Source organism: Contarinia nasturtii, unplaced genomic scaffold (assembly GCF_009176525.2).
Source record: "Contarinia nasturtii isolate CC-2019 unplaced genomic scaffold, AAFC_CNas_1.1 Cnas_scaffold_1037, whole genome shotgun sequence".
Taxonomy (NCBI): Eukaryota; Metazoa; Arthropoda; class Insecta; order Diptera; family Cecidomyiidae; genus Contarinia; species Contarinia nasturtii.
The window spans coordinates 8577383-8605359 of record NW_022198383.1 but is presented as its reverse complement, the minus strand read 5'-3'; the positions used below and the strand labels follow the sequence as shown (position 1 = coordinate 8605359).

The following is a 27977-nucleotide window of genomic DNA, read 5'->3' as shown; positions in this document are numbered from 1 at the left end:
AAAATAATATACACGAAATCGACTCAATTTTGTATGTATCGTCGTCATCGTTCTTCATAATTTTTGTATTCGAATATATGTGAGCGCGGTCTTTGCTTTCTGTATGTGTTTCGCCCGTGATTTCAGATGCAATGTGCGTGCGTGTGGCCGAAAAAAAACTCACAATATTACGAATTGCACGAAATGCATTAATGTGTTGACCCCAAAAAATGCCGTTGTCTTTCATTCACTTCGTGTGTTATGAATAGCAATTAATGGGGGAAAAAATTGTATTGCAAGAGCAACGAAAAAAACAATGATCGGATGATTATGCGACAGGCGCTAACCAGATAACAAGAAAATTGCCCTCTTCATTTGCACAACAACAATCAAAATTGAACAAGTTTCAAGGCAACAAACCAATTTTTTTGGCAAATTGTTTAATTCGTTTGCACATTTTGCGTACAGTCAATCATTAAAACAAAATCAAAAAGTCGGCGAAGAGAGAAAGTGCAACTGCAATTTTTGTTAAAAAGGCAAAACAAAATGAAAATGAAATGACGTCCAATGTGTGACCAACGAATTGCACGAAATATTCTGACCAGTGTGTGTGTGTGTGTGTGCTTTAAAATCGTACGTCGACGCACAATTGGAAGCGCAAACACAGATCAGTGACCTTACGGATTTGAGTTGAAGCGAATGTTTCGTGCGAAATCATACCGAAATCATAAGAAAATAATCAATTCGTCGGCTAGAATCGTGCACGATTCACAAATACACTTGGCATCATGGTCGTAGTCGTCGTCGTCAAATACACAAAAGTTCCTCGGTTTTATTTTAAAATCATGCGAAAAAATGAAAATTTTTGCACAACGTCATATTGCACAACATTCACAGTGAGCACGATACAGCAAGGAAGCAAGAGATAGATATATAGATAGAGATAGAGAAAGAGAGAGAGAAAGAGAGAGAGAGAGAGAGAGAGAGAGAGAGAGAGAGAGAGAGAGAGAGAGAGCGCGTAAGAGTGAGTGTGAAAAGAAAAAATGGCAATGGTGTGAAAAATGCATGCCCCCGGTTGCAAAGACACTCTCTGCTTCGACGAATGCGATCAAAATTTATACTGTGTGCCGCCAATATTCGCTTACAATGAGAATAAAAAAATGAATGGAATTGCATACGATGTGGTCGATGTTTTTGCACACATAACAAAGAATTCAGGCACGAATTGCACATTCCTTTGAACGATGATATCATTCTTTGAAAATTTCACCTCCATTTCGACATGCGGTCGTCGACAATTACAACAACAACAATCAAATTATTACATTTCAGTCGAATCTTAGCAACATGCAAACAAATGGAGCTTAGAGTTCAAAAGGCATGGGTAACAGAGAGAGAAAAAAAGCGACACCAACGAGAGTGGAACAGACAAAACAACCAAATTCAACCATGAATAACATTCGTAGCTGAATTGTGATCATTTTCGAAATATTTGCGCCTTTTTTCCGGCGACGAAAACCCAAGTGAAAGAGAATAAGAGAGAAAAAAAAGAATCCAACAAAATAACGAACGATGAAAAACCAAAAGAGCTAACCAGACCGAAAATGTCAGTAAATTATTGAAAGAACGTGTTCCTATCACCTTTATGTGATCGCTCATACAAAACAGGCATTTATGCTGCATTACCACAGCATGGTTTTTGAGTTTTGCATTTGCTATGGCGAGAAAAATAACACAAATGTGTTAAAAAACGTCGACACACCGCCAACAAAAAGTTGCACAGAGCGCGAGAGACAGAGACAGGGAGTTCGAACGAAAATACCAATTTTAAGCATACCATACCAGACAACGTCACATATTCAAACGTGTAATAAATGTATGCTGCATCCCTGATTTCCAATAGGCCATTCAGTTTGGCAATGCCATGATCAGCGCGCTCGCACACAGTTTCTCTCTTGGGACTTCTTCTCTTTCTTTTGAATGCTGTTTAAATCAATTGTTACTCAAGCAAGCGCTATACTTATGCGCGGCATTCTCCTTTTTTTCTCGCTGCTCTCCCTCACTCTCTCGTGATACTCATTTGGTGTGATTCTTTTGCACATGTAAAACATTTTCCATTCAATTCATTTCCGTTGTTAAACACAAAAAAAAACGTCGAGAGAAGAAATAAGAATAAACGCCAAAGAGTATAAACTGCACACAAGACAAGATCAATGGCTATAAGCATCGCATCATGTTGATGCAAGCAGCGTAAGAGAGAGAGACGGAAAAGAGAAGGCATAATAAGAACGATGCTTCATGTAATACACATTGTAAGGCAAACATTATTGTTAAATTAACGATCGGTATGGGTATGTTAACATGTGCGGCATGATGTTGTATTGAGTGTTTATAATGCCGCTGAAACTGTAGCGAAGGTGATAAGATATTTGCACTTTAACACGTAGCATTGCTTCATCTCTTTCACATGGCCGTGCGCGCGCACACCACATTTTTAGACAAGATACTTCAATGCTCCGTTGCATTTACAATTTGAAACATCGTCGTTTGGCGCATTCGTTCAAAAACGTATACATGCTGAATTTGTAATCTTTTTTCCAGCGAAACAATTCGATTTTATTAAATAATTCCATTGGGTTTCGTGACGGCATGAATTCGAACATTCCAATCCGATCAATGGCTAAACAATGCTCCAATTTTCGTGCAATTTTCAGTTTTCCTTTTCTCTTTCTCTCTCTCTCTCTCTCTCTCTCTCTCTCTCTCTCTTCCCGTCGCTTTCTCGATCTCTCTCGCACAAAGTAAAAAGTGAAGAAAATGACATCGATGCAAGCGTTGCAATGCATTGAAATTAGCCGAGAATTGCGTGTTTCAAGTCAGCGCCAAATACAACAAACGCCCATTTAGTTTGGTCAGCTGCAATTTAACCAACAACACGCCGCTCATACCAAATCACTTTTTCCATTTCAATGAATAAAAAAAAAGAAACAAAATTGCATTTGCGAAATAGATGCACGTTTAAAAGTCTTTCTATGTTGGGATTTTTTATTCTCTCTCGCGCGCTCTCTCTCTAGCTCTCACTCGCAAACAGCATTTCATTAGCTCCCTGTACTCGCAGTCACACTTCGTTAGTCCAAATCAAATTAAATAGTGAGTGAGAGGTAGAGAAAGAAAAACCATTTCGATTGAAATGCGGCAAACATACATATATTTGGGTTTCATTTTGAGATGTAGTTTCTGTTCAGAACTCTTTTTATTTTATTTTTATATATATTCATATTATACATCGGAATGTTTACTGTTGTGGCAAAAAAGAGTTCGAAAAATGAATTAAGAAAATAGCTTTTGCACACGTGAAAAGAATTCCCTTCCGAAAGAATATTTGCTGGCATTGGAGCCAATACATAACAATAACATACGCGATGGAATGTGCGCGGTCATGAGTCGAGAACAAATACCCACAGACAATATCCGATCTCTTATAGATATAACAAAAGCGTCGAAAATGTCGAATATCGCACCAAACCTGCATTCTTTTTGGATAACACGAACAGAAAAAAAAGATCAGTTTCAAGAATTCGAAAAAAATTGAAGAAAAAGTCAAATGTTTTGTATTGAATGATTCAATTGATGATGCAAAACCGCCAAAAAAGGCTATTCTATGGATGGAAATTCATATATAAACTAACGTGCAATGTCAATACACGTATAAACCGCAATTCTGTTTTGTTTTCGGTGAGTACTTGATTTGTACGGAAATTTCAGGTTGGTTCGATCGACGTCGTCATCAATGATGATGATGCGGCAAATATTTCATTATTTTCGTGCCGAAAAAAGAGAGAAATGACTGGACCTAGTGAGGTGTGTGTTTGTGTGCATGCGCTACGTTGACTGTTAAAAAATTATGAAAATTAATGATCGAAATTTGACGGCTTGATGGTTATTTATAGCGGCGACTCGGCATATACAATGCTAATTCATTTTTGGATGTTGTTTTTTTTTATTTAATTTTTTATCACTTCTTCCCATATTTGAATGTGCACATTGTGAGTTCGGTCACAGTTAGTCAAGCTGTGATTCTCACGACTTCGACGTCTTGCCAAAAAAAACGGCTCAACAAAATTTGAAGGAAAAACAACAACTACAAGAGACATATTTTGCACAATATTAATCTAGAAACGACGAGCGAAACTGATACTGAAGTGCACAACTGCGGTGACGACAATCCTCTCTGCGTTCGATGGTTGGCTTGTTTTTGGGCGGTTTGTGGTGCAGCCGTTGTTGTTGTTGTTGGCTTTTTCTTCATTCTGTTTCTCCTCTCGCTTGAGAGATATCATCAAGTTTTCGTATCACCCGCTGCGACATTACGATATATTCATTGCGATTTTGATTTTTATTCTTGGTCTTTTTGGCATGCGCTTTTTTTACGATTATTATCATTGGCCATCACACATAGAGGAATGCAGCACCAACAACAACAACAAAAACGTCCACTTTTTATGGCTTCTATATTCGGCAAAATGAAATTGTATGCAAATTTGTGAAAAGTTATTTCAGGAGCATTAGCCGCAAATGATCGAAAATAATATCAGTTGAGTGCGGCGTATGGAAATTCGTTTCGAAAACAAAAAAAAAAACTCATTGGCATCCGAAATCAATTTTGAGCTGATTTTTACGCATCGTACGCGCCTACCGTTCCACTATGCACACACACACACACACACTTTTCATTCCCCTGTTGTGCACTTTAAACATCAATGTCCATTCTTCAGGCTTTCATTCGCAGCTCGTGGCCATATAATTTAATTTTTATTATGGCTTTTATTATGGTCTAGTGTAATTAAGATGATTATACTTAAGCTGATCGAATGTATTTTTTTGTCGTTTCTTCACCATTTCGGTGCAGAATAAAACACAAAATAAATAAAATATAAAAAAAATCATATGCAATTTAAGCGCATAATTTATGTGCGATATATTTATAATTTGAATGAAAATGATGGTCGGCTCCGTTTACACAGTCATGTAAATTGCGCACTATGCAAAAAACGAAGAGAATAAAATTCAGTCAGTGTGGTTGTTATGTCATTCATAGCGAACGAGAAAGATCCGTAGACAAAGATGTCACACCATTTGCGGCGTTTCGTTTCCTTTTTATCTGTCCGTGCTCGCTTACTCGCTCTCTCCACCGCCTGTCTCTTGCTGCACAACGAACATGATCACCATACGTTGTTGCTCTTCTGTTTTTCATCCGTTGTTTTTTTCACTCTTCAATTCACAAGAATAACGAAAAACCACGAAACATGACAAAAACAAAACAGCGATCAATTTCTATTTTCGCTTCATTATTCAGAGAGACAGACAGTGTACTGCATAAGATCTTACTTAATTTGTTTGCTTTGCGAAACCGAACAATGTGTATTACACTTTCGAATGCATTCTTCGAAGACTTCGTGCCGTGCGCACAATACACCGAACCGCGACCGACGCAAAAGTTTGACACAATGTCCGATTATATTTTTGTAGCAGGCAAACCTAAATTCAGACAAAACAAGAAGTCACACATGCACGCACACTTTTCACACTCAAAATTTTTACACTGCCGTCAATTGTCTGCTTTTTTTAAATAAAAAAGTCAATGTGCATCACTTTTGCCACATTTACTAATCGCCAGACTCCGTGAAGTGTACTTTCGTCCCACCAAAAAAAAACTGTGCGTGGTTTTTTGTACTAAGAAAAGGCAACAATAAATTGGAATTGGGAGTTCTCATTGTTGATTCTTGTTTATTTTTCTCGGCAATTTGTCTTAAACGGCAAACGAAAGAAGGAAAAACAAATTTAGACAAATTCTTTATTTTTCAGTTGAAATTGTTGTTTATCCAACCGGCAAATGACATTTATTGGACGAAACGTTACTAAAATATAAAAAGTGTGACTTTCACTAGAAACAGAAGGGATCGAGACGGGAAAATGACAAATTTAAGTTGATTCGTTGGCGTTTTCAATCGAAAATGCGTTTATTTATTTGCAAAAGTGATCGCGCTTCTGCAACATTGTTTCGGCGATTTATTGCGGTTAGCATGAACGATATGATATTTGGCGTTTTTATGACTTTTACTCTCTTGACAAACATACCAATAATTTTTTTTATGAACTGACATTTATTTGGCGGCGGTTGGTGTTTTTTTGCGTCTATGGTTCTTCCACCAAAATGAAGTCACATTCACACTTTCCCAATCATCGATGCTTCGGTATACGCCAATAATTCTTTTTATGTGATTTCCAAGAAGTTTCCATAATTCAAGCCACACAAATATTCTCATGATTCAAGCACCAAAAAAAACACAGTCATTGTCGAATTGTTATTTGTATCGAAGAAATCACGAATAAATAAACTAACGAACCAAGCGCATGCAATAAATCCAGCCTGCCAATAGAGAACAACATGATGTCATTCGTCAATTCTTTATTTATTTCATATTCATTTAATAGTTACATCAAATTTTATTCTGACACAAACACACACCCATCTGTGCACCACAGTAAGCCAACACGCACTCCAGACACATCTTTGGCTTTGCCGTCACTGCTGCGGTCGTCATAGTTTCGCCGATTTATTCAACAATTCTGTCGGAAAGCAATTAGCTAATTGAACATTTAAACGTTTAACACATTTTCAATTTCACGCACTTAATGGTAATGCTTGTTCTTTTTCATTTCTCTGGTTTAAAACGGAATACGCGTGCCTCAAGAGAATGGTACTCGAATTGTCTTGAAGCTAGGCAATTCAATTATCGCCATTTACATATTGCAAATCGTTTTCAACGTCTCTTCAATTGATTTAAATAAATCGCTCAACAGCGATTACATTTGTCACAAATCAAACGAAATAAGAGCAAGAGCAAAAATATCCACATACACACACCGTTTCCGATTGTGGGTTCTTCGAACCCAATGCACGCAGCGACGGCGGCCTCGGTGGCATACACGCACACATTTGAATAAATACGTAATGTGTATGAACGAGTTTGCGTTTTGAATTGAAGAGTAAAAAAAAAAGAATTTACATATTTACTCTCGTACAGCATGAAAATGGCATGTAAAACTGGCTAAAGCAAGCCATTATATTTCAATCACCACCAAGCGAACATACATCACATCGACATTACAAATGCGCGTAAATCTCATAAAATTGCAGCAATTGAATCGAACTCGAATTGAGAATGATGTAGAGCGATAGAGAAACCGTCATGTACACAATGAACCATATATAAATAAATCAACGACAAACCAAATAAATTACATCGGTCGAATAGACTGTACATGTAAAAAAAAAACGAAATGTAATTGATCAGTTTATGGATGCGTTCAACCAATGCGATGCTAAGTTGCCGCATGTCTAGCATCTAAATGGTCGAAATGCGATCAATTGATGGTAGTGTTTGTGTTGTGCAGGAAATGAATCGTTTAAATCGTGGTCAAAATAAATTATATGAGCTGAAATTGTTTTTATTTTCAATAAAGCGGAAAAACCATCAATCTGTCAATAAAATTAGCTTCCGTTTTTTTTCCTCTCAATTACGATCGTTTGAAGAATTTGCCAGAAAATACGCGGCGATCAATCAGTCGGGTGTCGAGACAAGGCGCCTCGCACATTGCCACTCTCCATTAGACTGAATCATTTTATGTTCGATTATATCTCCTCCGGTTCTTTTTTTGTTTGTGTGTGTGTGTGATGCAATTCAAACCCGATAAAAATGCTACTGAATACGTATGAACAAACTAGAGGTGTTCGGGTTTTGGGTGAACGAGAATCGAACAAAATTTGAATTTTAAATTGTGTTATAACAACAAATAAAAACATAGAATGACGGCGTTTGTGCTTACGTCAGGCAAACCTTCGGTAAGAAGAGAGCGAGAGAGAGAGAGAGAGAGAAGGTGGAATATGGGATGGACGAGAAAATCGAAAACAATCAAAAATACGCCGTTTGATACGGCATTTATATATTTCTCTACCAATTTCAATATCTTCGTTTAAAATCATCAATGGTCTGCCACATTTAACCATTTGTTTTAATCCGATTAGCACCTTCTTCGCATTTGTTATGCGCATGTTTTTGTGCATCTGATTTCTGGCTTAACAAAACAACAATAGCGCCGTAACGCAACGTCTGATATGGAAATATTCAAATGATTTTTTTTTTCACTTCCGAAAAATTCTTGGAACAAGAGTAAAAAACGCATACCACTTTCGTTCTATGTAGCGAGACATGGTTCAACTTATGAAAGTGACATGCTTTAACTTATGCATTTTAAAACTTCTGTTTAATTAGTTATGCTTAGGAATGCATTGGAAAAAATATCCAAAAATTCGAAAAGTTAATCTTTTTCGGTCCATTTCGTCGGATCATATTTTGTGGTTTTCAGAATGAATTTTCATTTTAGAAAAAACCCATCGAATTTTTACTCTATTCCAAATTCTTTTTAAGGATTGCGGCATGATGAATTTGAGCTTCATTTTTGATTTGGCCGTTTTTCAAAACCACGTTTTTTTCATATCTTTCATATTATCCTTGGTGTGGTTTGCATGATTTCAGATGACGCCGAAATCGATACATATTAAAAATAAAAACGACAGTTAAAAATTACTTTGAAAAATTCCGAAAATACCGTTGGTTACTGCATTTTTTTTACTGTACCAATGTTCAATTTTCAACTTTGAAATTTCATTCGTTTGAAGCAAAATCCCATAAAATTGTACTGTTGTCGCTCATTAATTTTCGCAAAACGAGAATAAAAAAAAACGAATTAAAGCAAGCAACAAATGCGATAAGATCGTTAAAAAAATCGCGCGCAACAATAATTTATGATTTTGGCATACATTGAATAGATAAGCTTACAACTTATTTTCTTGGCTCATGCGCCATATCTAAATATCGATGATTTGTGCATTCAATTTTTTTCGCCGTACAGCTGTCCGTGTGAAATGAACACATTGGCAGCAAATCATAAAAGAGAGAATGTGCGCGCCCGCGCACGAAGGAGGGAGACAGAGAAAGAACGACAGACTGAATAACGTTTGATGTAGTTTTGCATATTTTGAATCCGTGATATTAATCATTGGATCGTGATCCCGGGTGTCAGTTTTGTAAAGGCACCCTTTCCATTTTCTGTACTCGTATCGGCGAATTGTGAGTAGTATCTGTCCGAATTCCAATGTTTATTAATCATGATTTGTCACTATTGATTTGAAGTTGGTGTGTGTTTGCATGAGTGGTAGCCTTCGAAAAACTCAATTCAAAAACAAAATCATTTTCTATCGATTTATTTTCGTGTCCATGTCAAAAGATTAAATTTTTTTTCTCTGCATAGCGTATTGCAATGTCCTTAAGAATGGCACAAATCTTATACATGTGAGTGTGTGATCGAACAACGTCGCGGATTGTAAATCGGTAAATCTTAATTTGATTGTGAATTGACATCGAAAACAAATGTAATCACAAGCCGTTTAACAACTGTTATTTGCATTCACATCACATTTAAATGACTCCTACTACATGTTATTTGTTTTTTTTCTCTCGTATGTGTTACTTTTTGTCAGCACAAAATAAGCCAATAAACAAAGTAGAACAAGCAACCGAACACGAAAATTAAAACAAATGAATGAAAATGATTTTGAATTTATCAAAATGTAAAGCGGCAGAGAGAGAAAAAAACGAAAACAATAAATAAAATACACGGCAGCACGGTGTGCAATGAACAAAACATCGATCTGAAAGGAGAACAACAGGCACAACGATAAAATAGAATGAAATCATATAATAACAATAAATAATCCGTATTTATTGCAAATTAAGTATTCGTCGACGAATAACACTTGAAAAATGTGATTTGCTTGTCGCATTTTCAATCGCCATTGCAAGAGATAGAGGAAATTTGCGGTTTCACGTTCGCATTTAAATCGGATCGTAGTATAGTTTTACCTTTTTTTCGTGTCTGTTGTTTTACTCTTTTTTTAAATTCATTTTGTGTGTGTGTGTGCGAACAATGTTGGAGTGATCGCATTGTATAAGAATGGGGAGAAGGATTGTGAATCGAATTGAATGCTTATGGACAGACGTAAGTTCAATACGAAATTCCAAATTCCGCAAAATGAAATGAGAAATAAAAACAAAACAGCAAAGAAGATAGAAAAAAAATATGAGTTGAAATCGAAACCAAAACAAAGGCAATTATCGGCTCCATACATAACAATGAAGACCAAACCGCGCTTGTGCCATATAATGTACCATAAAACACATATTCGATTTATATTGTGTGCCGTTTTATTTGATTTCTTTCTCTCTCTCTCTCTCTCTCTCTCTCTCTCTCGACAATTTAACAAAATCAACAATTTGAATTATGCTTCGCTTGTGTTTGCAAAACAATTCAATAAATCAACGCTTAAATATCCATTGATATCAATAAAATGAAATTACACTCATGTATACTATTTCAAATGCAATAGCATACGATTAATCGTATTTTTCGCGCACGCGCACGCACACACATTACAGCAACAACAATAGCGACAGCGACTAGCAATAGCTCAACTATCGCAATAAATTGCGATTAATACATTCTTGAGCTATCTCTTTGATGTATGCGTTTTTTCTTCGCTTCTCATTTATTTCGCGAGTGTGTGTGTGTGCGAGCGCATATAAATGTTGAATATCAAAAACGCCTTCGCTTCATTCATGTGTAATTTTCAATTGTGCACCTTTTGTCATTTGCACATTGACAATAAGTACATTTTGCATCGCATTTTCCGATTTATTGTAATCGGTATTTGTGCTACTGACACGCAGCAAATGGGGCATTCATTTCACGACATTTTAATGATAACAAATGGATAGAATCACACGCTGGAATGTCGAACGCTTTTTTGTATATGCATTATTGTGCCGCCACCGCCGCATGTTTCACCTAGTTTTTCTGCAAGCATAAAATATATATGCAATTTTGAAATCCGTTGATTTTCAAGGAATTCGCTTAAGAACCATATGCAGAACATGTAAATTCCGTTACCTCAAGCGATCATTTTGTTATTGCTCGCAATTTTTCAAAATGTCTTTCTCTCTCCCGCCATCGCACCCTCTCTTTTTGTCTCGCTTGCGATCATTCTACTCACATATTTATCATTATCTCACAAATATATTTTCATTTACATACTAATCGATTTTTCATTTTAATGCTGCATTTTGTACCGACATAACTAATACCAGCCAACCAAAAACGAAGACATTTTTTTCCATTCGCTTGAAGTTTTTCGAGGGGCAAGTCAGGTATAACTAATTTATGGTAATGATTGGATTGCATGTCTTGGCGAATTGTGAAAAATGATCGAAGCGCTACCTCAAAAAAAAAAGAGAACACAACATGGTTGGACATTTATGCTGGAGCCCGTTACGACTTCATTTGTCAGTTTCGATTAAATGTTTAGCACAAAATATGTCTGCGTTAATTAAGTAATTAGATTCGAACACAACCGAAATGGCGTTGCCGTCAAACCGAATGCGATTTGGATTTAGTCAATTGTTTCTCTATCTCCCTCTCTCTCTTAATTCTCTCGTATTTGTATTACGAATTGCATATAGCTTAATGATTAAATCGTTTGCTATGGATCATTTATGACAATACGAAACGGTTTAAATTTCAATGTGAAATTCGACATATTTGAGATAGTCGCTTCGCTTCACCGTGTTCCAGCTACACAACAATGGAATGTACGTTTGTATGTGTGAACGCGAATTGCACACACAAACGAAATGACATTTTATTTTTTCGGAGGTGCGGCAACCAAATCCAAATTGAATGCATTGCATTTGCTGATTTGTTGGTGGATTTTTTTTTCTTCTTTGCTTCTCTCAGATGAACTGTGTGCTTTCTTTTCGATGAATTGTTGCTAAGTGTGCCATGGCATAACGTCGAGTGAAATGAAGCGGAAAGTTGTCATATAATTTTAGCAACCACAATGCAAAAATAACATTTAACCAATGTTGAACGAATAATGTATTGAATTTACAACCTATAATAAATTCTATTCGCTTTCGATTGGAACAGCCGATCAAACAGATTTGAAAAGACATTGTGATGGTTTGGCGAACGAATGAGATTCGTGTTTGGCAACGTTCATCGCATTTTTTGTTTGTCGAAATCTATCGTTAAAATGAGATCATTTTGAAAATTATTTAATTCTCATAATTTATTTTATTTTTCACACTCTTGAGAAATTGAATTCAATTAAAACAAATTCACAACACATGTTCTCAGTCAAACGATGTGTAGAAATGGTCGATTATAAATCATGAAAATCAACGGCAAACGAGAAAATTAATAATTTCCGCTCGCAAAAGGATGCTTTCAAGTTTTTTCTTTTTTCCGACTTATATAGCACTACCACTTCGTATCCTTTTTTATTCTCAAAAAAAGTGTATGCTTTTTTTCGAAGTGCGCAATTCGTACTCGGCCACAACAAAATGAGTTCGTGCGATTATTGAACCGTGTCGTGTCAGTGTATTGTGTGTATGTGCATGATGGCAATTCCACTGAAAATATCTTCATTTACATCGGTTGTTTTAAATAAAATCGAAAAATTTATGAGTTGACAATTTTGAGCCACATGAACTTATCGAATTCGACATACTTTTTTTTCGTTGCTGCTGTACCGTTTAATACACTCGTTGAGCCGATGCAATAAGATGTATACAAAAAGGTATCGAATAAATCACAACGAGAAATAAAAAAAAGAAGAAGAAATAATAAAACCAACAACAGCAACAGCACAGAACCATTGAAACAATTCGCAAATGTGAAAACTGGCTCTTTGCAATTCAGTTGTCGCGTTATTTCTCTCATGTGATTTGTTATTTCCTTGTTTCGGATTGTGTGTGACTTTAATTTGTTAACACATCGTCTCTCTTCTTCTTTCTCCCTCTCCCTCTCTCTCCCTTTGTTTCTGCCTGTGTTTGTTGTTGTTTGACTCGGTTGGTGCAGCCAATAGCGGCGATAAAAAAAAGCCATCTGGTCGCACAGGAGAAATACAGATTAATGTTGTACATATTTGTTTGTACATGGCCCGCATTTTGTCTGAACATTGAACAGTAGAACAGCGACGAGTAATGTGCTACTGTTTCGTATTCTTCTTCTTCAAAAAACCGTGCAATTGCAAATATCGATGTGGTGCACCATTCCACCGGAAAGATGCCAATTCAGAAAAATTATTTTCGTTTATTATTTATTATGTGCAACTGCAGCAGTAGCACTGGCTACAGCAACAACGATGACATCGACAAAACGATGCGAAATGCGAATAACGGATCCATGTAGTACGTGTGACGTGCCCAAGCCCAACGCTCTTCATTTTCTTCAATTTTTTTTTCGTCGAGGTGTGCACACACCAAAGCCGTCAAATCATGCACAGTCAGTGAGCCGATACACGTCTGTCTCGTCGTCATCGTCGCGTTTCGGCCTAAATATATACATGATACAGTGTGCACTAAAGAAGTGCATTTTCCAAAAATAAATGCATAAAGGAAATGAGCGAGATTGAGAAGAGAGTGAAAAAAAGAAGCAAAAAGAGACGAAAAAAAATGCGCACGGAATTAGAATAGTGGAAAATAACTTGTAATTTTTGGTTTGATGAAACTATTTTTAAATATGCCGCTTTGAAAAACTCTGTACACGCCGCAGATCGTGCAATAGCATTCAACAAACGGGTTGCCTTGTTAAGTTGGCTCAGATTCGGCATTATCTCTTAAATTAATTGATGTGTATGCTTGTACATGACATATTCCCGATGGAAATGAGCAAATCGCTACAAAAGTGGTTCAGTTGTGCCAATACATCCGTTGGGATTTCAGCTATGTCGAAATTCAATACAAAAATTGCTTCAATGTACTCGATTTTTCAGAAAATTTACATTCCAGCGTGTGTATCATCGTCGTCAGACCAAGGCGAAAAAAAAATATCCATTCAAAATCCGATTTAATTTCATTGCATTCGACTTTGGCTCGACAAACGTTTTACCTCCTATTTGCCATGCAAGATGATTGACACACTGGGAATAGACAGATGATTTGTACGCAAGCCGTTCATTTGCCATTATGCCCGAACGCGGCATGACAGACACAACTAGAAAGAGCCATTTAAATGTAGATCGAATCTTGAAATTGCAGAGTGATGTGTGTGTGCATGAAATGCGATTCCGTACAAAGACCGCACACATCACTCGTTGTCGCGCCATTGACGTGGAAAAATTCAAACGAAAACGAAACAAAAAAGGAGAAAAGAAACACACTCAACCACAAAATATGTGTTCACAACAAATTTTCCATAGTAATAAAAATAATAATAATAAATAATCGGTGTAATGATTGTCGCTGGTGGTACGTGGTAGCGAGAGCGAGCTTACAGTGGAGTGTGTGAGAGCGAAAGAGATAGCGATGCTGCAAGAGTGTCTAGATGTTTACCGTTTGCGTCGATTATTCATCTATTTAATGAGTGTGTGTCATAGGCAGTCGGTTGATATTCAAAACATCGTTTGATAGACTCGAGCAACTGCCAATCAAAATTGATCGTTTGATGCACATTTTTTCTCTTCTGCAGTGGAAAAGACAACAGCGGCTGCTTGCCAATTCAATCATAACAGCGTGAAAAATGGATGAAACTCGAAAATGTGCAGAAATTCACGCGTTCCATGCTCGTTTAGGCGGCAATTCTCTCTATTTCACTCTATATCTTTCTTTGTGTGCTGTTCGCTGCAAACGGGTTCAAAAATATATCTAATATTCACAGCTAAAGTGTTGATGTCATGCCTTCTCGTAAACACATTACGTATATTTAATTCATTTTTCGTTTAGTTTTTCATTTTATGTGTGCGCATGCAAAAAAAACATGGTTTGCACCGTCGACTTAGATGCATAAAACGAAACAAATGTGTCTGTGAAAAAACACAAGCACACACAATGTGCCAAAGCATAATACATGTGGTTACCGTTTAGGTTCGACATCAGTTTCGTTCTTTTCATTCATTTAACATCTTCGACACGCTAATTTATGATATTGACAGAGCGATGCTTCTCTTTCGTTCCTTCACTCGTTCATCATGCCAATGCATCGAAACAGAGCAAACGAATGTGTGTGCAAATGAAAATTGCCAATAATTTGAAGAGAAAAATGATTTTCCATCTAATGGAAATTGACAATGTGAACGTGTGCGCATTATGATCTGTGCAAACCGGCAATCCAACAAACGTGTTTGTATTTGCATTAATAATACCCACAAAACAGTCAATGAAATAACACCAAACCATTAATTATACCATTTTATTATTATTTATAATAATGTATAGAGATGGGTGTGTGTGTGTGTGTGTTTGATGTTGCAGATCGCTGCTCTACGATGAGCGTGACATTATCGAATCATCGACTCTTTTGCATGCACTCTCTTTTTGCATCATTCGATACAATTTGTTTTTGTTTTTAAATATATGATATTCTATTAGATGCGTAACATCGTATTTCCTTTTTGGCTCTTGCTCTCTTCCACCATCAACCAATGCAATTGACTAGCCATTAATAATGATCATTTACGTGTCGCCATCGTTAGTGCGCCGCACTCATCATTCGCTAGTCGCTCTCTTCGTTAATATATATTCGCGTTATCCCAGTTATTGCAATTCTGCAGCTGTTGCACATATAATCTTAGACTGCAACACACCACACACACATCACTTTTATTTAACGTTCGTGGTCAAAAGCCACCCAAGATAATAAGGGTAATCGAACAACAAAGTTGCTAATCTTGGAGTTACAGCATTTCATTAAAATTGCCCCGTTGCAGACTTTAGTTGAAATATTGACTATCGCGCAAGAACGAAACATTGAAAAAATCATGAAATTAGTTGAAAAAAGTGTCATCAGACATGAATCGATGTCGTGTTGTGCCGATGCCACAAGGTGACAAATATAGGAAAACACTTAATTCCAAGTGAATGTCTGGGAATTTCGAATCACGATCTGCTTTTTTTCTCGGCTATAAATTGATTCGAAATTTAAACTGAACAGATGCGAGTACGTATTAATATATTCCGAGTGCCGATTCCGTAGTACGGAAATAGTTTGGCTAAAGAAACAATCATGACTAATTGTTTGCACGATCATTTTACGTCGTGCATACGCGATTCTTGATTACGAATGTATTGTTTTCGCTTAAAAATAAAATGAAAAATTTATTAATCACATTCGATCAATCAATCAAAATATTCCATAGATTTAAGTGGATAACGCTTTTTTTCGCTGGAAATAACTTCAGATTGTCCACTGATCTAAAATCGATTATTTACCCTTAGTTTACATTTTGCTTAAATTGTTTGTTATGAAGACATTTTAATATGCGTGAAGACGATAATTGAGCCGGTCGAAACAATTACAATTCCTTATCGTCAATGATTCAGCGAACTGTTCAGAGCCTTATTAATGCAACGGGAGTATGTGTCTTGGGAAAAAAACCAACGATATCGTAATACGATTTCCATTAAGAAAATGCCGTTCTGATTTTTCGAAGCGTCCTGACTTGTTCAAATTATTTCTTATTATTTTTCTTCTTTTTTAAATTATTGTGTTGAATTTAGAATTAAAGTCGGATTTATTGTTCATTCACATCGCCACCATGTTGTGATGTTTAATTCGAAAAGCCATTTAGCGCGATGTTTTTTATGATTTTTATTGATTCGATGAAACAAAGCTGCCGTTGATGATTGCTGTCGTCGACGTCATCATCATCGAATTCATTGACAGGATGGCTTCGTTTTTGTTCAACATACAATGACCACTTTGATGGCAAATCGTACGATGTGCTTGCGGCAATGTTCTGTAAAACAGGAACAATTCCAAATAACCGCATCTAACTGATTCAAATGGAAATTATATTTCAATTAGAATGAATGCGATAAAAAGAATTTTGCCATTACATTGCCAATGACTATGGTTTTTATGAGCGAATAATAATAATGTTAAAAAATCTATGTGTGTGTGTGATCGCGCACGCACTAGATTCATCTTCACCATTCGATTGGTAATTTCATGGCATTTTTACGACAAATTCCGTAACGAGTAAAATTCATTCGAATACACACACACACACATACACACACACCATCCAACCGGAATTATGATGGTAATTTTATAGCGAAAAAAGAGTCATAAAACTAGCAAACACATCGGATATTTACGATAATTTCGATCAGGTTATTAACTGTTCGAATGTTTCTGTCTGCCTGGACATTGGCTGAATAAAAAAAAATGCGCATCGCAATCACAAAGATGCTCGTGCGCGCGTCTCAAGTTATGTTCAAAAGCTATTTTTAAAGACGAGTTAATGCGATCCTAAAGCAATAAAAGCCAGCGAACCTGTCACAACAAAACATATCGCTATCTTAATTTTTTCTTCTTACCTAAACCAAATGCAAAGCTCAAAACGGTTGAATAACGATGTTTTTTCTTTCATGCTACTTTGTTGCACCGATCTTTACCAATGTACATACGCCGCAAAGCAATCGTTCAAAGCTAACTGGAACAATAACAACGACGACGGCAACGACAAAAAACGAGTACAATTAGAGTTAACAAAATAGCTCTAGATTAAATGTTAAACAAGAGCGTTATCAATTCAACTCAATAAAACATCGAGCCAAAGAGGAGGATAAACACAAAAGCACAACAAAAGCGAACACAAACAAAATGAAACAGGCTCTTGACGATGATTGACAGTGTCGGCAATAAAATAATTGCCGCAAACAAATTTTTCAATCGATTCATGCCACAAGTGAATGTGTCTGCTGTCTGGTGTGCAATCCACAAGGAGAGAATTTCTCATTTGTACAATGCAGAGTGATTGCATTTCCGCACATTGTTGCCGTTTGCTCTGATTAGATGCTGTTGCTATGTTTTTGTTTTATCTATTTTGAAAGAATGCTGACACAAGTTCCAACTCATCGGACGCATGCAGGTGAAATTCTACAATCGGTACATTGACTCTTGGGCAGCATTGTATAAGCATACGAAATAATCAGGGTGACCAATGTCTATCGAATAGAGCAAGTGTGTGATTAAAAAGCTTGGCCTTTAAATGTCAGTGCGTTTTTATTTTCTATGAAGAACACTCTTTATTATTATTTTCTTGAGCGCTAAATATAGCATACGAAAAATTGACCGAATAAATTTCGGAGATACGTACGGCCTTGTAAAAAAAATAAGACGCAAAACGAAGACAAAAAAAGAGAAATACCGATCGGCATTTCATTGAAAACGAACTGTCCAAAATAATATCCTGAATAAATCGGCACATCACTTGCAATTAGCATTGTTGGCACGAACATTATGTGCGCGCGCATACATTACCCTCTTTTATTTGCTCGATCGTGTGATGTGAATCGAAAAATAATGAGAGGCGAGAATGTGCTCACACAGACAGACACACACCAAAAAAGCTACGTGAACTGAGTCGAATTGCAGAGCGTCTCGTGATTGTGTCTCATGAAGACCATGAGACCTTCATGAAGTCAAAAACCGAAAACTCTTTGAAAAATGAATGGCTTTTATAGAGTACACATTAAAGCGGAACAAAATCGAGCCACTTTATCAGATTTGGCGCATCTTTTTGATACACCTTAATGTGCAATGAGAGACAATACGAGGCACTGCAATACAATCTCGCCAGTTTCGTTTCGCATGAACATTTTTCAATCATCAGTTTGGCCTTTCGCCAACCAGACCCAAACCATTCCGCAGATATGGTGGTAAATATTAAATTCTTGATTGTTTTCACTTCATGGCATTTTTCATCTTGTGTCCGTGTGTCGAAAATAAAGAGGAGAAAATAAAACGTACCATCGATGTCATAAAAAAGAGTTTCAGTTTGAAGCTATTGTTGTGATTTGCATTGCACATTTTTGTTTCGTTGAAGCAAAAAAAAAACGTGTCGGTCTTCTCTACGGCCGATTTTATGTTCATTCTTATATTCTTCAATTGTCCAGATTCTGAGCGCGTTACATCGCGTTCTCAGGCCGAATTACACGTACATTCTTTTATTGCTTTTTTATATATATATTTTTTACAATATGCAAAGAGTGTGGTTTGTTGGTTGGACTCGAGTGTACGCGCACTTTTTTTTTGATATATGCACGCACAATATTGAACATTTTGTTGGCCAACTGTGCGCTCATATAAAATATCTTTTCGGAGATTCCACGCATAGATTACCACAAAATATATGGGTTTTCGCGATAAATTTCATTCTCTTTTTTCATGCAATTCGTTGATCACGGGTTGACAAAGCGATTACGCGAATGAAATAAAAGTTGAAGTTGGCATGACTCTTCCTCTGTCTCTCCCTCTCTCTCCCCCACTCTCTCTCTCTCTCCCTCAATCTGTATCTGAAAGTCACCACAAAGAATTTAGTTTCATGCATGATTTTCTATTTGGGAATTTTGTTTTTCTTTTTGCATTATGAGATCCAAACATATTTTATTTTATTTATTGGGCAATTACTTTACAACTTGGCATCTTACAATGTTGTCCATTTCACGAATGTTCAACTATACTTTGACCCATACACACAAGATGAAAACAAGAGAGAGAGAAAAAGAGAACAAAACACTCAATTTCCAATTGCAATAATTCAAAATAGACTAGCACAATTTATTGAAGTCATATGCGCTCCTATTCATTGGGCCGCAAGATATAGCAAACTGACGCCATCACACTCCCGCCGTGCTGCTCGAACATACCGATCACCGATAACCAACGAACAGAATAGAAAAACGACGACGGCGACGATGATGTGGTTTCCTGTGCCATTGCAACAAATCGCGAGCAAAGTCACTGAATGCAATGCCAATCTTCCACTTTTTTGCCACAACCAAACCAATTTCAATTGCAATTGAATGGTTTTTTTGACAGTTTTTGAATTGATTTTCAGCTATATTTTCAATTATTTTCTAATTTGGCACCACCAATAAAAAAAACATTCATCGTTTTGTCGATCATGTATGGTCAGTAAGGCAGATGTCGATTTTCGTGGTTTCTTTTATTGCAATTCCGTATGGAATTCTCATTTCAAAAAATACGATCCATTAGATCAATTGAATGTGATATTCGAACAGTAGTGTTGTTTTTTCTTCACTGCTCTTCATAAAAATATTTTATTGGCACATTCTTCGATGCGAGAGCGTGTAAAATTAATATGTGATGTAATACGCAGTTTCGCATTTGTACGCCAAGGCGTCAAGAAATAGCGCACTCAAAAAATCTTAGTGGCGATGAAGTTAATAATAATTGAGACGAAAAAAAAGGTTAAAAGCATCATTTTCATTTAAGTCGATTGGTTGTGTTGATTTGCGTTGCCATTTTGGCCCATCAACTAAATTGGGTGCGCATAATTTTTGAGTTTATAACCAATTATCGAAGCCACATAAAGATCGATTAAAATCCCATTTTCATTGCGTTTCGAAATCGCATCGACGCCAATTGGCAATTGGGTAATATGCATTTTGTATCGTCGTCGATCAATGAAAATAACTCAAAGATGAATCGCAAAAAAAATGGTTATTGGTTTTGAGTCTGTTGTTCATATGCATATTGTTCGCATCAGAATTGGAACAATTGCAAATGGCATCTGAAGACAGTTAAAGAGATAAAGAATTTGTTGTCTGCATACGAGTTGAATCTTCTTCTTCGTATATTTTTTGTTGTTGAATAAACAAATGATTGGCGCCATTTCATGTCATAAATTCAAACGAAACGACCAAACCAAACGAATGAAAAAAAAATCAAACAAAAAGATTAATTTTAAAATGATCACTGGCATATGAAACATGAAACACATCTTCGATAAATGGCAAAATTGTTCGCTCGCGCGCATACAAAAACACACGCACACACACGCGAGCCCAACGGTTTGCCACAAAAACCGCATTTCTATTTCGTTTTTAAATTGAATTCGACATGAAAGAATTTTTGCTGTACGCAGCACACATTTTTGCGTGGTAATTTATTTTTTCATGCGAATATTTCGCGCTCGATCGTTATTTCTAGTATTTATTTATGGGTCTCAATCTAATCGTATCTGCGGTTCGTATCCACCATTATTGCGGTGTAAAAATGACAAACGTTTAGGTGAACGAAAAAAATTAATGACGTTACACACACATCGTTGTCTAATCTGAGGGATTGAAAAATTAATTTTAATTATGTTCGAAATTCCACAAAGTCGCCACAGTTATTCGATAATGGTGAACTTGTGTTTGCCTCTCCTTTTTGTTGAATTCGTTGTGTCGTTTTTGTTTTTTTCACTCTACGCATATTTTAGTTTACAGTTGTTTAGATAACATTTAAATAGTGTGTCTTTTTTCGTCCTATCGGTTGTTTCTTTTTCGGTCGATGATTAAATTAGGAATCAAGCATCGATTTGACAGACACCGGAACAAGCGTGCGAAATTTCACACCGCAACAGAAACAAACGGCATAGAATTAAGACGATCGAAAAATTTATTATAGCCCAAATGGTGCTGTCAAATTATTATTTCCCACCGAATGTGAGCGTGTGTGATAACTTGTTGCGAGCGCAAAATTTTTGCTTTGAAGTCAAAACAAATGCGAATATCATGACACCCGTTCATTTTGACTGTGCCGGCATGAAAAAAAAACCGGTTGTCACGGCACTGACTCATCTTTTGAATATTTACTATATGACAGAATAATTATTTTCTTTTCTTGGCTCACGCTAGTGGAGAGATTGACACATTCGCATCTACTTATCAAACGATTAATGCTCCGCCAGTTAATTAACGCTCACAAAAAAAAATATATTAGCCAGCGACAGAGGTGGAAACTTCTATTTCTAAGTCTTTGTTTGCGATATGTGAGCGTGTGATGAAGTTGTCAATCGAATTAAGTTGATTTTAAAAGAAATTTAAGCTTCCAATTCCAATTATTATTAATTAATAAAAAAGGAGACATCGTCACATTTAAGAATCGGGGGGAATCGAAATGAATTTCTTTTTTAAGTCGAATGTAAGATTGTCTCTTACTTTTGCCAACAACAGCAACAACAACGAATGAAAATTGTCTTTTATCATCGTTGCCATTCGAAATAATCTCTTGTGGGAGAAGAATGGCCTTTCCTTTATGAATTTAATTAATTTCTCTTGTCTGATTTTATTTCGTGTCTCTTTTTTGTTTTGCAGAATGTCTGTTTGGGAAAACGTTGCGTGAATTAGGCTCAAAATGGTATGCCGACCTGGGACCACCGTTCGGCGTTATGTATTGTATTGAATGTTCATGTATTCCGGTAAGTGGATTTAGTTGTTTCATTTAGTTCAGATATTTTTTTTTTTGGCAACAAAAATTATCAACATACATTATTGCCATATTATATTCGCTCTTTTGATTGTGGTGTGTATGCATTACATTTAGCCGCCGTAATTTAAATGGTATTTTAATTTGATTTGCGCTGATGTTGCGCGTGAATGAACAGCGTGCGCGGCATTCTTTACACTGTTTACCTTTTTATTTCTTTCAACATTTCTCCCTCTTGTACCTCTTATCAACGGTTGGCGTTGCCCACGTCAACATGCGCGCTTGCGCCAACAAGCGAGCCATGGAATACTCATTATTTTGGAAAAATAATGGCACGGAAGGCGCCAACACAACAATTCACATTTCTTTCTCTCTCTCTCTTTTTTCATTTTCATTTTCGTGGTTCGTTACTTGCAGTTTATCCTCTTTCAACTTCTGATGCTGTGCCGTGTGCAATTGAAGTAAAATAACGATACACCCATTTTTGTGAGCGTTCGCGTAAAATTGTTGCATTTTCAGCCATTTAAATGTAATACTCTCTAGCCTACTGCGCACGATTGTAATTTATAACATTGGATCTGGCAAACGGCGATCAACACAACCGTTTCGTCTATGGATCACAAACATAACTATGTTAGTCATGGTAAACATTGTAACCTTTTGTTAGCACAATCATAAAGCATCACAATATGGGCGTTAGAATCACGATACAAACAATTTTACACCATTTTCATCGCATTGTACTCTTCAAACTGCCAATTTAAGTGCACAACATTGAATTATACCATTTTTATGCGAAACAAAAAGATTAGCAGCATTCTGCATAACGTGCATCTTAAGAAAAAGTATTTATTTGAACCTAGATTTGAACATTGTTGATTCGTGTTTTTGTTGTAAAGGACAAATGTTTTGGCAAGAAAAAAATCACCGAAAAAAAGTCCGAATTATTCAAAATGACAAACTTTCAAATTTTTGAATTTGAAAATTTATTGTGGAAATGTGCCACCATAAACCTAGTTTTCGTGATGAATTTTGTCAAAACCGGCATCGGTCATAAATCGTTCGGTACGTAAATACATTGTATATGCATCAATAAAAGCATAGATATTGCTTGGCGTATTGTCACACAAATCGTATGTGTGCTTTTGTTTCTTTCCGCAGTCTCGTTTTATATATAGCCGCGTGTACTTGCAGTACGTTATTAAGTCTTTACTTAAATTGAAAACACAAAAGATAAAACAACGGAGCACAAAAAATAGAGAGTAAGAGTGAGAGCGAGAGGGAGAGAAGTAAGTAAAAAGAGTCGCCGTCGCTAACTGTAGTTCGTAGCTTAATGGCGGTCGTGCTGTCAACATCCTCTCTATCGTGTACCGGCACAAACAGTAGCTCAAAAATAGTCACGTTTTTCTTTGTCTACCGTAGTTTTGCCATTGGTGTGACGAGATTTATGTGAGCATATCGCATGAACGCGCACATTGTGTGTTTATTTTATTTAAAACCTTGTGAAGGCAGTCAGCGCTTTAAAAAAAATCGTCACCGATAATTTCGCTTCATTTTGCGCAACATATAACTATATTACAATTTTCTTTCGGTTTGCCCAATGTTATTTATCGGCGGTTCTTATCACCATATGTCCGCACGTTACACAGTTTCAAAGTTATAGTCGTTGCACTCTTGGCGCGCCACACGAATGCAGTGTGTGTGTGTGTGTGTGTGTACAAAACACGGTGTGCAAAATTTAATTAACAAAACTACACATATACAATTTTAGATGTTTGTTGGTCACATCCAAAGTGTGGTGTGACGGTGTGGTTACATCTGTTATCACACAATTTGTACTTCACGGTATATTAATCTTGAATAATAAATTAATCTGGCTCCAGCACAACCCAGTGACATTTTTAAATTTGTTGCACATTTCCAATTGACTTTGCCATAATAAAATATGTATTTATACATCACCGCATCGAATCGCATGCGATTCTATTTATTTACAGTGCACTAATTAGCACCGGCAACGGAATGAAATGACGGATAAATAAACGAAATCGTTTAAACAAAAACAGCTCTGTTTACGTAAGCGCAAATTGGAGTCGTGCTGTAAAGTGAAACTGAATGGGAACAAAACACGGCCGCAACAACGGCACCAACAACAATATTATCATCATTTGATACATTCCAGCCAGAAGGAGCTATAATCCAAATTGAATAAATACTCATTTCCGCGTATGAATGACTTAAGTTTTATTCAATTTCAATAAAATCGCTTCGATCATTTTCGTTTATGCCATTTCAGTTGAATCAGCACATCGACAGCAAAACCGACTGAAAATGTGCTTTGAAGGAAAAAAAATTGTTGAAAACCCACAACATTGCCTTCCAAACCAAATATAGATAAAGCTGTTTATGGGGAAAAATGTGTACAAATAGACAGAGATAAAGAAATGCGAGAAATCATATCAAACGCAACAATAATAATAATCAATAAATCATGATGCAAAAATGTCAATGAAAACACACACAAACTGAACAGAAAAAATACGGTGTTTTTTTTATTAAAACAAACGCGATGGAATTTTTTTTATTTCTACATTCGTTTCGATTTGAAACTTGGCTGTCGCTTGGAAATTGAAACAAATTGACATATATGTGAAATGTTTACGATTAATTCAGTAGTTGCGATGACAACTTTCAGTTGTAATTTAATCGGATGGCGCTCCGATTTCTGTCTCACAATCTATGTACGTGCGCCTGTTGCATGCACCATTTTTGAAAACTGCATGCATTCGCAGTTTCGTTGTGTCGGACAAAAAAAGAAAGAGAAATGATAAGAATCCATTTGAACAAATTTGGAAAATTGGAATGTGCGTTTGATGGGCTGTGTGCAATGGGAACACAAACCTGTTTCACTTTCGTTTCGTTCAATTGTTGTTGTTTGTCAATTTTCATTCAGTTTTTTTTGCAGTGCGCCAAATGGCAGAGCAACAACAATCAATAGCTCTGAACTTTTCACAAGGCAAAACCGAAGTGAATTCCATTAAAAAAAAACTGAATATCTCCGCTTTTGATGGCGATCAAACTGCGCCATTTCATTTTCCGTTATAAAAAAGAAAATATGATGATCGTTTGAATGTGATGTTTGATATATATACATTTGTGCGCGCATGTCCCATTCGTTGAATATACAAATTAAATGTGGATCATTATATTTACCGAATCTCCGGAATATGCCAGACGAAAACGGATATTTGGCAGCACAAATATCAACAAAAATGAACAAATTCTATTTACGTCAGGCCGTTTTCGGTTTCTTGAAATTGACGCGGTTTTCTCGAAATGTTGTTGTCTTGAATGTTTTCAACGAAACCATTGGAATTTTATTTTATTTTATTTGGAAAATGTTGGTGTGATTCGTGCGTCGAGACGCAACGCATCTCAATGAAAAACAAAAACACGCATTTTATGCAGTTTTATTTTAAAATCTCGCATCTCAATTAGATAATACGAATTGAATGGCGCAGTTAATACAGCGAACACTATTGGAATCGGGACCTCTCCTCTCCCCCGCCTCGCACATTGCACAAATGTGATTTTATCAATTCTTCATAGTCATTTGTGCATTCAGCGCGCATCCAATTTAATTAAAACACATATATACTGCATTAAATTCAACCGAGAAACTGAATTGATTGAAGAGATCAGTGCTGCGTCAGTACACAATGAATGAACTTCATTATAGGACTATAAATATTGTGTCTGTTTTTTTTTAATTTCATATTTTCAATGACGCGCAAGTCCCCAAACTTGAATATAAAAAAAAACTGAAAATAAAGCAGTGATATCTCGTCGAGCTTAGGAGAAAGATTGTCGGTGGAAAATGTTCACGTCATACACCAGAGACAAAATGTCTAATTATACGATATAGTCAGAATTTATTTCATTTTGCATGCAAACAACCTCCTCTATTAATTGCATTCATAGCGTGTCTTCTCTTCGGTTGCTTCTTAAAATTCAAGCAACGATTATATTAATCACATATAGACGGAATGTCTGTCTTGTTGGATATATATTCGCAGTAAATGTGTGTGGCATAAAATCAAAACAGCAGCAACAGCGGTGTCGGTGGCGGTAGCAACAGAAGTTAGCAAAACCTACAAATTGTTGCAATGAATGAATAATAACGCAAAAGATGATGGATGTACCGATTTGAAAACTTGATCACATTGGCTCTGAATCGAATGCCACAATTAAAAGTAAACGAACAAAAAAAATACAACGATTTCACGCAAAAAGTGTGCAGCAAATGATGAGTCGTACGATTCACGCGATTGATATATATATTTGACAAAAACTTCGCCGCTCTCATTCATCCAAATGTTCACTTGTGGTTGCTCTCTTCTGTCATATCGCACAGGCGAGAGATTTTTTTTGTTTCATTTGCTTCTTCTTTTCATCTTTAATTTATTAACTCATTTCTCGATTCTCAAGTCAATGCTTTTTTTCGTTCAACTCATTCGACGTTAGATCATTTCACAATGATGCGCGTCTGAGTCTTTAAATTACATACGAAAAAAAAAATCAACTTTAAATCAACGAACTTCAACCACTCTCTTGCCAAAGATAAGAAGGTGAAAATTTCATAATGACGCTTGACTTTCGTTTGTGCTTGAATCAAGGTTAAAATTCGGCCAAAATTTATTTTTTTCAAAACACACATTATGTGAAAATTTCCCAACACTAAACCGCATCACCAATTTGCTTTTCGATATTAAAACGACTTCTGTTTCCATTTTAGTATTAATAGCGTTTTTTGTGGCTTGAGAACATTTTTTTTCATCTCGTTTTGCTTTTTTCTTCAAACGAAACAACAACAACACCAAAAAAAAACAGATGAGAACGGTTTATATTCGAACAGCTCGGTTTTTACATTTATATTCGTTTGCGATAAATGTTCGTTGTTCGTCTTGTTAGTTGATCAGTTCATGTTACAAATACACTGCCAGTTTTTGGCCGTAGAGCTTAATGTGAAACGTGGAACTGTACTACTAAGAAAAACAAACTACTCGACATTCATATTTTGAATTTTTTGTCACAATTTTTTTAAAATAAAGGCACAACTACACTTTACGACATCCTCTTTAATATTAATTTATACTAAATTTTTACTTTACATTGATATCACAAAGAGTCGAAAATTGAATTTAAACAAAAATTAAACTTTCTTACTTGAATGCATTTCGAGACAACTATGCGTCTCATCATCAGCATCACGACTGAAACTCTGGTGTAGACATTGATTAGTACATAGTTCTTTACACAAAACACTCACAGGAGATAACGGTGATTTAAAAAAACAAAAACACGTGGTAACAACAACAAAGTCTATCGTATTGGTCAATTGTACACTATATGAGAGAAAATAGGCACGATTCAATATTGCCTCTGTCTTGGTTCAATGAATTGTTATCTTTCTGTATAAAAAACGCTTCGTATGCATCTAGTTGGCTCTCTTTGTTTACTTGTTTAACCAAACGCACACTATCAATTGTGACACCGTCGTGTTCATCATTCAGTACATGAGATGCTATCGCAGATTTAAATGG

At 36.2% G+C, this 27977-nt stretch overlaps 1 protein-coding gene across 6 annotated transcripts in view; it reads left to right on the top strand.

The window, feature by feature from the left end:
- Positions 1–27977, top strand: part of LOC116343572 (dorsal-ventral patterning protein Sog) — a 71441-nt gene that overhangs the window by 18437 nt on the left and 25027 nt on the right. For all 6 annotated transcript variants that reach the window (XM_031771717.1, XM_031771719.1, XM_031771721.1 and 3 more), the window contains one exon: positions 22263–22366. In XM_031771717.1, coding sequence (XP_031627577.1) covers positions 22263–22366 — 104 coding nt within the window. The remainder of the gene's footprint in view (positions 1–22262; positions 22367–27977) is intronic.